Genomic DNA, 14,614 nt, shown 5'->3' with positions numbered 1-14,614 from the left:
CATATTTCTTTTAAAAAAGCGCCTATCATGACATATAAACAAGAAACGTATTATCTTCATTATCGTCCAATTTTTGACGTTATAAAGGAATTGTTGAGCAATAAGGATATATTTGCCCATTGTACTTTTAAATTTACACTATTAAATCATAACTGAGAAAGAATATATAACGAACAATATAATGGACAATGGTGGGAAAGAGTCCAAAAATCACTTCCTAATGGTGCAAATGTATTGTCAGTAATTTTATATTCAGATGCTACGACACGTGATCACTTAGGAAAGACCAGCGAACATCCCATTTATTTGACACTTGGTAATATAGTTAGTTGGCGCAGAAATAGGCCTGATGCCAAAATACTTTTGGGTTATCTGCCGATCCTAAAGGCAAAAGATATTTCACAAAAGAGGTCAAAGAGTTTTCAGTTAGCCAAGCAAGTCCTTTATCAATATGCTTTAAATATATTGACACGATCGTTACTTGACTATAATGGTGGATTTGATCTTTAAACAGATAATGGTATAAAGTGGTGTTTTCCGTTTATTTCCGTAATGTTAGGAGATTTACCAGAAAATGCTGCGGTAACTTTAACATTTAACTCTGTTAATTGTCATTACCCTTGTCATAAATGTTTGGTGAAGCGTGAGAAGCTGAACAATGTGGAGTTAACAAACGATCAAATTATCTTAAGAACACCAGAAAATATGAGATGTCTTGTTGAACAAAATTCTGCACAACAATATTCTCTACACGATATGAAAAACATCTTTTGGAATTATCCATATGTATCATGTGATTTTTAAAGAAAGTGTGTTTATTTTGCCAATTATTTTCTAATATATTTACTCAAAAATAAACGATAGTCAGTTAAATATTTATTTGTCAACAATACCTGACCGAATGCATCATCTCGACTTGGGATTGTTTAATTATCAAGTGACCTACACAAGGATGTTGTTAAAAGAATTGTGTGGTCAAATAGCGGTTGACGAACTTGATAATCATTTGGCTAAAATCCCACGATTTCCTGGCCTTAAGATATTCAAGAATGGCCTGGAAAATATTAAGCGGTTTACTGCCAATGAATTTCGGAATATGATGAAGGTATTTGTTTTCGTCATAGAAGGAATAGTCATAAACCACCACTAAGGTTGCTTGTCTAAACCTCTTCAAAATCCTACGATTAGTTTCGTCAAAATTTTACTATAGGTTTATTATAGTTTTGGCAGAGTTTCGGCAGTTTCGGCATTTATAATAAGTTTTGGTAGTTTCGCCTTTCTCCAAAGTTTCGCCAGTTTTTTAATATAACTTTAATATAGTTTCAGCAGAATTTCGCTTTTCGGCGAAACGCCATCTTGCCTAAACCCCTAGGTTTCGGCAAGCAACCTTAACCACCACAAATCATCGATAACACAGGTCAAAAAACGATCTATCTCACACATATCGGGTACCTATATATCGGTGACTAATTAGGTACATATCGGGAATTTTTACATATTAACAACATATCGGGTACCCGATTTGTCACATAATGCGCAAATTTCAAATATGGTTAAAAAAATGTAAATTACCAAGTGTCCGATATCCAAACTATTAGTCACCGATCCGTTATCTAATATATATCGGTCACCGATATTTGTACGATCTTTAAAAAAATTTGTGTGTTTATTTAATATTATCGTAGTATAGAAAACAGCTACTGATTTCTGTCTATTTGGTATTGGCTTTGTACGCTTTGTACTTTGTAAAAATGTAATACAGTGTACGAAAAAAGATAATTGCTATGGAGTGCTTGATCCAAGTATCATTTATCTTCACAACTTCATACGGAGTTTTTCCAAATCATGAATACTTATAAATAGATGATGTTTATTTACTTTTTTAGGAAATATTGAATGATAAGATTATTATATAAGCCAACTCTCAGTGATCATAGTAATACAAGAGTGCGGCCAGAGAATACCTAAACTTCAAACCCGTTATCAAAAGCATATACAAATTATTCAAATTACCGCGATTTTCTGAAATCCACTTATTGTAATTAAATTTCTCATGGCAAAAAAATAAATACGTTCCCCTTTTTTTCTTTGTAAACTATTACACTGAATTTGCAAAATGGCGTATAAGGTGTATTGTACTATTACCATATTAGGAATCTTTCCATATAGCCAGGATACCTGAAAAAAAATAAATTTTAAGGAGATATTTTTTTTACCCAAATCGTAATAAAATTGTAATACAAACTAATTCCATATAAATGACGGATTTTATTTCTCTAACATCTTTAGTTCGATCGTTACTGATAAGGGTGATTATTGGTATCTTTGATTCTAGCGATCACTTCTGATGGAAGTTTGATAACCGGAGGCGATCGATTCAGTCATATTGAATTTGGATCCTATCTTTCAATTTAATTAATCTTTAAAGAGATACGTAAGCCAAAATGCCTGCGCTGATCCCTGTCCTTTTGGAGTTTATAGGGTGACGATGAAGATCGGCTATTGCCCAAGTATACTCTTTATTGATTAATTTCTTTGAGAGACGTTTTCGTCGATGTGCTTTGTACGATAACAATGTTGCCTCTATAATTCCGGGCTGGATTAGAGGAAAAAGTCCTGATTGCACCTCACCCATTTTGTCGTCAGGCACAGTCTGAAACTTCCGTTTGTAAACTTTTATTTCCATACCAACTGCATGGGTTTAGGGTGTATTTTATTCCCTAACCCTTAGACCTACTTGTTAGGTTAGGTAGGTTGCATTGCACTCTGTAGCCTACCTTTTTAATGAGTTTTATGGCCACGTTTGCTCATTTAAAAATGAATTAAACAGGTTGCCATATCATTAAACACATCGCAGCCATTTGGTGATGAAGCTATAATTGTCTAATAAGGGTTCGCCCTGTCTGGCAATTTATGGTGGATTCAAATGGATCAAATTACAAACAATAATAATTTAGTCAAATGAGAATTCCAGGAAGGAACGAGGATGCTTTGTCTAATTGAAAATATTTTTTTTATTTTATTTTATTTTTTATATTTTTATTTTATTTTATTTTATTTTTTTATTTTTTATTTTTCTATTTGAGATTATTCATCGTATCCTATGTTTATTCATATCTGGTATTTTCGAATATACTTATCCTTATTATCATAGCGAGTTTTCTTAAAGCGTACCTGTGGCACCTCATCTGACTTGGGAAGTGTCGCTGAATCTAAAGCAAGGTACCCGGTTAATCCTCAACTTTGGGTTATGAGTTATGATTTAAGCATATAGTAATTTAATTTGACTTACATACCAAAAACAAAAATTTGTGTATATTTTCATTTTAATTTTTTTGAAAAAATAATATTATCGTATTTAGCTTATTAATCTAATTTATCGTATGTTAATATAGAAAATTTTATTAATCAGTTTTTGATATCTTATTAAATACCTTATCCGTAATTAAATTGTTACTGTAATAAAGTAATCAATACCGTAACTTGTTTATTAATAAAAATAAACTGTAATCTATAGCTTTATCAAACCATGATATTTTTAATTTAATCAATCAATTTTTAAAAAAATTAAATGAAAATGTTTGAATTCTGATTTTTATTAAAGTCTGATTAGTATTTTTGACGATAAACCTATTTAGGCAAAAGTGTAATAATTGTAAAATTTATTTTTTTGATTTTTTATTTTTTGATTTAGATTTATTTTTCTTTTTTTTCCTTTTGTTGTTATTTTTGTTATTTACGACGTTATTATCAACATCATCATCGGCACCATTGTTGTCTTGAATGATGCTTTCATCAGTATCATAATCATAAACCGGGATATTTTTGGTTAAACGGTTGAATTTTTCAAGTGCTTCTCTATTCAAACACCAGCTTGGTGCGCCGGCAGGTGGCACACTAACTGTTTCTGTTTTGTCTAGAACTCTTTTACATTTTAAGTTTGGTGGTTTTTTCCTTAATAACTCTACCGTTGGATCAATACGATTATGTAATAAACGTTGAAGCTTAAATAAAGAAATTAAACTATAAATTAGTGTTTATACTTTGATAAAAAATAATAAAATATACATACAGCAGGAGATCTCCACCATCTTTCATAAATATATATCGAATTTTTTTTTGCGACTACTTCTTCATCTATTTTCATCATCTTCATCATCTTCGTCGGTTTCCTCCCCATTCTTCGGAATGGTAGCCTGAATCTTTTAAAATTTGAACTAGATCCTTTTCAGGATATCGGCAAATGTACTTATCTTTGTTTTGTATTAGGTAATTGGCCGCGTTTGTTCTTCTTTTTTTTCTAACAATGTTAATTATAAAGCACAATATAATTAATTTAAAAAAAAAACTAAATTTAATAGCTTCTGTTAATTAAATAATTTACATCCTGCATCCTTGAATTCTTCATTGCTCTTCTTTTGTTACGTTTTATTTGGGCTTCCCCTTGCTTTCTAATATTACTAACGCGATGGCGAGATCGCCAACGTCCATATAACATCTTTAATAAATCACTATTTGAGACTTTATATTTTTTATTTACGAGTTTGTAAAGTGGTGGAAGCAACTTGGTGACTATGTTATCTTTTTGCTCAGCCCATGTGAGCTCATAGTTAATACTGTATACGTCTTTTAGCTCGGAGTCGCTCCAAATAAACACTTCTTTCTGTAAAATAATAGATAAATGTAAATAGGATAAAAGCAGAAATAATATATAAAATAATCAAATACTTGCTTTTATCGTGTTATAAGAACTTTTAGAAAAGGAAGAAGAAGAAGAGGAGGAGGAGGAGGAGGAGGAGGAGGAGGATGATTCATCACTAGATGATACATTATCACTATTCATTGTTACGAAGTATAAAATCTTTTTGTTATTTTGTAAAATAAAAAAATCCCGTATAAAGTAGAGATTTCAGAACGCGAGAAAAGTTGTTTGTGTGCAAATTTATAATGATTTCAGAGATTTCAGGATGCAGATCAAGGGGCTCAGAGGTAGCAACGCGTTTGCGCAATTCTCACCAGGTAAAAGTAACGCGCTCATAAAATTCTTGTGCAATTCTTATGTATGATAAGAATTATTAAAAGCTCGTTTCTGAACGTCTTGATTACTAACTATTAAAAGTGATAGAATAAAAAATATATTTTATACATTTTAATAAAAATGAATAATAAAAAATGTAACTCTGTATCTGGATTAATAAAGAGTAATAAAAAACGTAAAGTTGAAACCTCTGAAACCTTTGTGGCTGATTTAATAAAGCCCAAAAAAAAGTATTTGTATATTTGCAATTGTGCTCGTTGCAAAGGTGCAGAAGTTGATTCTCGCACTCAAGAGAAACATACGTATGATGATAGTTTGTGGGAATCGAGATCAAAAGATTCTAGAAAAAATCAGGAAAATACCATCATGATAAGAAAGAAAAAAACATCATCTGTTAATAATACATATATAAATACAGAAATAAAATTGAATATATCAAAAAAGCGAGAAAGAAATAATTACTCCGGTACATCTAGTCCAGATCAGGACTCTTCCCATCCTGGTCCTTCTTTCCAATATATTGAAGAAAATATAACATTATTTTCATCAAAACCTTCATGTTTTCGTATTCCAGCACCTACAATTGATGAAAATAATGATGAAATCAATTATTTTGGTGAGAATTATAATGTAGATAATATAAATGAGGGGGAAGAGAATGATGATGTAAATAATATGGATGAGGAAGAGAATGATGATGTGGATGAGGGAGAGGAGAATGATGATGTAAATAATATGGATGAGGAAGAGAATGATGATGTGAATGAAGGAGAGGAGAATGATGATGTAGATAATATGGATGAGGAAGAGAATGATGATGTGGATGAAGGAGAGGAGAATGATGATGTAGAAGATTTTTTCGCATCTCCTAAGATTGACAATGACAATGAAGAAGCATTTATAGTGGAAAGCTTAAGTGATTCTATTAATACTGAGATTATAATATGGCTATTTAAATTTCAACAAAGATTTCGATTGCCTGATATTGCACTTGAATCCTTAATAAAATTTTTTCATATAATTCTTATGCGCTTTGATAAGTTGCAATTTGAAAATTTTCCTACCTCATTATATATGGCAAAAATATGGTTAAACATTTTTCAACCGAAAATGCAATTAGCTGCATGTACCGATTGCCATAAATTGCATAATGTTAAAGATATTATTGCATATAAGGAAGAAGGAAAAGTTGCTATAATGAATTGCCCGTATAAAGAGTATCCAAATAATCCAATATCAAGTCGTAATCACCAATGCAATAATCCACTTTCCATTCTCAAAAAAATAAAGATGCAACAATTGTGGTACCTCGCATGGTTTATCCTAAGCCAAACATTCGTCAGCAATTGAGCATTTTATATCAACGACCAGATTTTGAGAACATGTTAAAATTATCAGGGACTCAAAGAAACGAAAATAATATCTATTCAGATATTTACGATGGTAAGGTATGGAAAAATTTTCCATTTGATGGTAGTACCTTTTTTACAACAGAGACTGCCACAACCCATCTAGGTCTTCTCCTTAATCTTGATTGGTTCCAACCATTCTCCTACACGCAGCATAGTACTGGCGCTATTTATGCGTCTATTTGCAATCTTCCAAGGTCAGAAAGGAATAAGCCCGAAAATATTATATATTTGGGTTTCTTACCAGGACCAAAAGAGGCAGGGTTGGAACGCATTAATCATTATCTAGCTCCTATTGTAGATGAGTTATTAGAACTTTGGAAGGGGTGGAAAGTACCAAAAACTCACCAATTTTCCAATGGTTTAGAAATAAAAGTTGCGTTAATTGTTGGATCATCTGATACTCCAGCTACACGAAAGTTATTTGGTCATGGATCTGCAGTAATGAAATGCTATAGGTGTGATAAACGTACCAGCTTATAGCGAGGAATTTAGAAAAACTCATTACGGAGGAATGCAAGACTATAATGAATGGGTAACAAAGCCTGCAGATCTTTTATTACATAGACAATATGCTCATGAATGGTTGCAATGTAACTCAAAGTCCTCCAGAGAAGCACATTTTAAAGTACATGGTATAAGATGGACTGAAGTGCTTCGCCTACCATACATGGATCCTATACGATTTGCTGTAGTGGATCCTATGCATTGTCTTTTTCTCGGTGTTGCAAAATGGATAATCAAATCCATTTTTGTAAACCAAAAAAATTAACTATGGAACAACTTCGTGTAGCACAAAACAGAATGGATAATATTGATTTACCTTCTGACATTGGTAGAATTCCTCCAAAGATTGCAATCGGAAATGATGGGTTTTCTAACTTAACTGCTGATCAATGGAAGACCTTTATTATGATTTATTCTACATCTATATTATGGGATATGCTAGATGATAATGATAGAAAGATCTTAGGGCATTTTGTTCGAGCTTGTAATCTTTTAGTAGCAAGATTTATTACAGATGATGATTTGAAGGAGGCGCAAGAGAGGTTAAAAGATATGGCCTACCTTATAGAATATACATATGGACCAGAATTTATAACAAGCAATATACATCTCGCACTTCATATCCCTGATTGCTGTCGTGATTATGGTCCTATATATAGTTTTTGGCTTTTCCCGTTTGAAAGACTTAATGGATATATAGGTAAATTTACTTCAGTGTCTTTCAATTGTCTTTAGTACCTTTATTAAAAAAAATTCCTGTTATTTAGGATCATATCCTAATAGTAACCGACAAATAGAACCCGAATTAATGAAAATTGTTCTTAAAAACACTTTGGTGGATTATCACTTATCATGTAAATGGACATCTGGCCTTCTAGATGAATCTCTCCATCTTCTTGTACCAAAAAAGCTGTAGGAAGTTTAGCAATCACAGCAGAAAGGGAGGAACTGCAGCATTTTCTATTCATGAGACATAATACGTCTATGGTTTCCAAAATATATGGCACTGAACCATTACCTGGCCAAATGCTTAACCCATCATATATCAATGTCGTTATGCCTTTGGAGTTGCGAGGATTTCTATGTGAATGGTATGCAATATTATATGAAAAGGAAAAAGAAGATGTGTTAGGATTTATGGATTTGCATATGAATCAGCATGCAAGACTACAAATTGGCGCCGAAATATTTGGATCTATGATTTCTGGTCGCCATGAAAAAAATGCGAATATATTTGCAAAATGGAAAGCAGCTAATGATGATTCAGTTGACACTTATCCGGGTGAAGTCCAATATTATTTCGAGCATGCCCTTAGATTTCCAGAAGGAACGAAAACTCACCTCCTAGCATATGTCAAGTGGTATAAACCTGCACCTTCTTTTAGTATTCGGTTTAAACATAGTTTTATGGAGCCAGAAATATCAAATACCGAATTATGGAAAGCTGAATACTTTCAAGAAGGTTGTGATTCCCTGTTAGCGGTTCATAGGATATTATGTCGAGCCTACAAAATTTAGAAATATTACGGTAGGAAAACAAAAATATTTGTCGATTATACCTTTGAATAGAAGATTTAACTTGTAGTATGCCACACCAAATAAAGAAAATGATGACACATTTGATTTCCATTTCAAGCTTAGTGATAATCGTGTATAATATAAGCAAGAAGATAGTATGTCTCGTGACTTTCATCAAATGAAAAATTATTAATCGCGTATTACATAAGCATAATTTTTGCTCAACGAATTCGTTTAACGCGCTCAACATTAATTCAACTTTTGAAAATTAACATTAAATCAATCCAAGATGTAAAATTAATAAAATTAATTAATTTTTTTTCGCATTAGTAAGTCGTAATAAATAAATGTTAATTTTTACGTAAGAATAATACCGGACCTAATTTACAAAATTTTTAATCACTTTTAATGGCTAATTTTTTTTTTTTGTACGATGGAAAACAATGGAAGATCGACATTTTAATCACTTTTAATGGACAAGAGACGGAGTTTTACGAATTCTCTGTTTTGTGAATTTTATGATATAATATCATGAATCAACAAAATCATTTTGAAATGGTGTTACATTAAAAATTGTACTAATAATTAAAAAATGAAATGATGTAATATCATGATAATTGAATGGCATAATTAGAATTGTTACAAGAACTTTCTCGCATTTTTTTGATAATCAATACTAATTAATAATCAATACATATTTTTTTTTATAATCAATACATATTTTTTTTTATCAAATATGTTTCCAAATATTCTAAACAATTTTTTAACAAAATTTCAAACAATGTCCTCATCTTCAACTGATTCAACCACCGTCAACGATACCAATACCATCAATGTCAATACTACCTCCATTTTCGACACTATAACTTATTCTTCCGGCCGGGTGGAGTGGTCGGATGACCAAATCGCAGTTTTGATTGAGCAGCGGAGATCAAGAAACTTCGAGTACCATTATCAAATTGCAGGAAGAAGTAGAAAAAGATTCTGGAATTCCGTTGCGAATAAAGTAAATGAGAGGTGTGGAAGCAATTATTCGGGCAAACAGTGCCAAACAAAATTCAATGGATTAGTGACCAGTTATCACGCGAGTTAAATATTAATAAAAATTTGTTGTAATAGTAATTTTAATACTTATTTAACACTTAATACTTTAGGATCAATTATTAGTGATTGCAAACGATCCGAGAGGGGCAAGAAGCCGTGCTGGTGCCATTTATTTTGAAGTCATGAATACACGGTTTTGGGAAAAACCAGGTAAGAACTTTTAAATCTAACAACATTACATAATCAACAAAATGATTATATTAAAGAGGTAAATTGTTTTATTTAATATGATTTAATATGTTTCTAGACGATCAGTTTGTACAGGCTTCAATTGGTGTTAATAAAACTCAACACAGACGAAACAATAGAAGGAATGGTATGTAAAGTATAAAAGTTTAATCAAATTATAAATTTTTATTGATTTTCTTAATATTTTATAGCACGTGGGAGCCGGAATACTCAAAATACGAATACGAATACTCAAAATACAGAAGATCGAAATGGTAAGTACAAAATTTATTAATTTTTTTTTTCTTTTTTAGTCGTAAATACAAAATTTATTAATTTCTTTTCCTTTTTTAGTCGATGATGATAATAATGAATGAGTTTTTATTTTCTATCATTTTTTCACAATTGTTTATTATCATTTATTATCATTATCATTTTATTATCATTTGTTAGCTTTTTGTTATACACCATTGATTATAATATCACTAATACACACACCACCCGATCAACCCTCAATCTATCATATCACTTATTATTGTTCACAATCGTTTATTATCGTTTATGAAAGTGGCGAGGAAAAGTTAAGGGGAGGGTATTACCAAATAAAAAAGTCTTCAAATAATGCTAAACTTAATGCGGAATATTTTTAAAATGTATAATTATTAATAATTTGAGCTCTATTAGCAACTGTAACTTTGATAAGAATTACAAGCAAAAAATATTTGTGGTAATTCTAAAATTTTGAATATCTTGTATTTTGGTACTTACGTCCCATTCAAATGTTAATACATTAGCTTTAATAGGTACGCACCATTCCGGAGCTTCAAAATCTTCCCAACAAATCTCTGTAATTATATAAAATTAGTATGATTTGATGCAAGAATCAAATAATACTTAATAATTGATACATGACTATCATCAAAATTTTCAGCGCCGCTAAAAATTAAAGCCTTTTCTATAAGATCCTTAAATGATATCCAATGCTCTTAAAAATTGTTTTCGTTATGCTAATTAATTTATTGGTCCCTTTCAATTACTGATCATCTGGCAGACTGCCATACACCAATTTTTTTGTTCGTTCGTCCAGATCGCTAAAAAAAGAAAAGGGAACGTTAATTACGTTCCCTTGAAGTAAAAACTAAAAAAGAACGAAACATACCTTTGTTTCGTTCAAGTTCCTGGGTGTTCGGCTTGTTCGTTCGTCCAGGTCACTAAAAAAGAAAAGGGAACGTTAATTACGTTCCCTGGAAGTAAAAACAAAGAAAAAGAACGAACTTTATTTTGGTTCGTTCGTTTAAGAGCCTGGTCGTTCAAATTACCAATCCAAAAAGCCGATATCTACAAAAAAAAAGAAGTAAAAAAGAAAAAAGTTAAAAAAGATTATCATTTGGCACACAAACCATAATTGACTAGTCCGATCAGCCGATTCTTCGTTACCGTTGGTCAATAGTGTGACGATTCACGACCAATATTAACAATATTCTTCAACCGGTATTATTGATAATATTTTTACAAAAAAATATCAAAATGATATTATTGTATAAATATATATATATTATTAAGATATAAAAATTTCTTATAAAAAACCTATTTCTCCTATAGAGAAACAAACCATTTGGTTAAATATTAAGCCGAGTATTTAGTAAGTTTTTTTTTAATTATATTTAAAAAAAAAGAAATTATCTTTAATATTTTGTGTATATTTCTTATTTGGTTTTTTTTATTATTTGAAATTTTTCTCATATAATATCTATTATTTTACTGTCTACTCCAATTTTACCAACAAATCTAAGTAGTGTTGATATCTTCCAATGTTTTACATGTAAAGGTTTAAATTAGCGTAATACAATAATACGTATATATAATATTTTTTGTAAAGATTTGTATAAACTCCCAAAAATGTTTATAAATGAATTCAAAAAAATATTGGTTTTTTTTCAAATTCATCACTTCACCAAAACCAGATCAAAAGCTGTTGCTGTAACTTGTACAGAAAGCCAGTTTTTTGCCACATTTGGCAGTAGCTGTGAATGAGTACTGGCCAAAAATATTATTATGAATTTAGAACAAGATTTTGGAAGAGGCCAGGTAATTATATTATAATAAAATTTTATAATTAATATTACATTCTATTTTACGTTCACATTTTAAATTTGATAAATTTGATCAATTTTAGTTACGCGTGACAATCGTAGGAGAAGGAGAAACTTACCTACGTATCGTAGAAGAAGATAATTATTTTTATTTTTTTATTTATTAAGTGAATAGCTAGGCCCGAAGTCGTACCAAATATCGGCTGGAGACTTACGTTTTTTGGGCTGTAACTGATACTGACGTTCACGCCGTACTAGGCTGGATACTATTTTATAGTAAAATAGTAGCGAACAAGTATCAAATGTGTATTTTTTATTAAGTTATAATAAAAATTAGAATTTACTTTAATTTTTAACATAAAAATTGTAAATAATAAAAAAATCTGCTTTCCCAAACTTAAAAGAAAAGGTGTTAATATTATTTTTGATTATTCAATAGTATCACATGCCCTTGTATACGTTCTACTGCATACGCAGCTTTAACGATCAAATAGTAATAATATTACGCAGGTTTACAGTCTCGTAAATTTTCAAAATATTTTAACCGTAATATTACGCAGGTTTACAGTTTCGTCACTAAAATCACATGACATTTATGCATGTATATTAATAACCAATTAAAATCGCTTTGATTACATGTGATATCTAAAATTAATGCGCGATTTTTTTTGTTTATTTTCAAAAATACACTTTTCTCTTCTTACTTATCTTTTATTAACGCTTTACGGTTCGTCTCTTCTTTTCTCTTTTATCCAAGTATACTTTACTTATCTTTTACAATATTAACAATACTTTGGCACTTTAGTTTATATATTTAATATAGTAAGACATACTCATCTACTATATACAAAAGAAAAGAATAAAAAAAAGGAAAAAATGTACCCCTACCCACATACAAAAAAGAGAAAATTCTCTTTTAAATAAATAGTGGAACTGTTAAGCAAGGTATGAAAATAGGATATACGCGTATTTTTCATATTTTTCTTTACAATAGTGGTTTGAGTCTTTCTTTGTGGTATAAGTGTGAATATATTTTTCAACGGCCATGTATTTATTGCTTGTTAAATATATTTGCAATTTCTTGTCTTTCTTTGTTAGACTGTGGTATTACAATATGAAGTGTGAATATATTTTTCAACGGCCGACGTATCTATTGCTTGTTAAATATATTTGCAATTTCTTTTGTAATATTTGCTTTAGCCTGGAGGAAAATGTTATGAAATAGGGCTGGATATTTTATGACATTTTCTGCCTTCCAATTACTTTGTCCGGGGGTAGCCTGACAATTTGTCGTTGTCCGTCAGTTGTAGCAACCAGCATTTTTTTACGATTTTAAGAAACAAAACTTTTTCAAAAATTTAATAAAGAAAGAACTAACTTAAAAATATTATTTTATTATTCTTTACAAAACGCTGGCGCTGGAGTATTTTTTTCTCTCACTTATCAAATCCCAACATGTCCAAAGACTAATCACGTAAGACGCTGTGGTCTGAACCACCTGAGATTTTTGACTACCTAGGGATGAAGTTGTAGGGTACTTGTACCCGATAGGCTAGCCTCCTCTGACTTAGGGTCTCATTAATCGGGAGATGAGGTGGTTCCTAAGTACCTTCCACATCAAGGGCGGACATTTTTTGATACTGTGCGTCAAGGTGGTAATCCTATATCTGCGAATTCAAGAAAAAAAACTCTAAATCAAAAGAATTTGGAAGCAACACATATCAAGGTAATCTAAGCATTCTTTTTAAAAAAATTTAATCAAAAATTAATTTGGTTTATATATAGTAAACTCAAGAAAAGAAGATCTAATCATATATCTTCAGAAGAATATGAGAGTAACGCACATCAAGGTAATTTAAATATTTATTTTTTTTATTTATTAAAGAAAAATAATTAACAAAATCTATTTTCTCTTTAAACAGCAAACTTCAAAAAAAGAGGTGAAATAAATACAAAGGTATATTTTTTTACTAATTTTTATTTATATTTTCTTTTTTTCTAACCTACTAACGTTTGTTTTTACTAATATATTTTACTACTAAACATACTAATAACATTTTCTATTACTAACCATTTTTTACTAACATTTTTTTAATACTATTCTTTTTCTTTTACGAATACATTATTCATACTAATATCTTTATTACTAAAATACTATTTCTTTCTTTTAAATATTAAACAGATAAAAATAAGCGCCATTTGTAGATAACAGATATCTAATTATTTATATAGCTATATAGAATAATATATTTTTTTGTAATCTTTTTTATTATTAATTAAAAAACAATAAAACTTTTAATTTAATTGAAAATAAGAATAAAATTTGTGTAATAAAATTTTACTTTAGCCCGAATTAAAATTAAAAATTAATCTGAAATTATAATTTTGCCCAGATTAAATTATAATATTATATGAAAAAATTATCTATCGTATTGTCAGATAAATGTACGATATGTATCCTATATTTACCCGATATCTATATAACATGTGTCCGATATTATACTGACCAATATCTATATGATATTTATACGACATGTATAAGATATGTGCCCGATATTATACTACCCGATATATGTGTAATATGTGCACGATATCTATAATATATATCACCGAACTTCTGCATAAACATTACAGATATCAGGTACCCGATATGTGTGTAATTGTTGCATATCGTATACATATCATATACATATCCTACATATATCTGGTACCCGATATGCAACCGATAGCCTCGATTTTGACCTGCGTATCACCATCTATGAGAACTATCTAGCACT

General features: G+C 30.3%; 1 protein-coding gene across 1 annotated transcript; it reads left to right on the top strand.

The window, feature by feature from the left end:
• Positions 1-552: 552 nt before the first annotated feature.
• OCT59_026841 (uncharacterized protein) lies at positions 553-804 on the top strand (the record flags this gene model as incomplete). Its single annotated transcript, XM_066136524.1, has 1 exon — positions 553-804. One exon carries the CDS (start codon positions 553-555, stop codon positions 802-804), a length of 252 nt encoding a protein of 83 aa, XP_065993003.1.
• Positions 805-14,614: the final 13,810 nt, after the last annotated feature.

Source organism: Rhizophagus irregularis, chromosome 7 (assembly GCF_026210795.1).
Source record: "Rhizophagus irregularis chromosome 7, complete sequence".
Lineage (NCBI taxonomy): Eukaryota > Fungi > Glomeromycota > Glomeromycetes > Glomerales > Glomeraceae > Rhizophagus > Rhizophagus irregularis.
The sequence above is the reverse complement of the archived record's forward strand: the minus strand, read 5'-3'. Positions and strand labels throughout refer to the sequence as shown.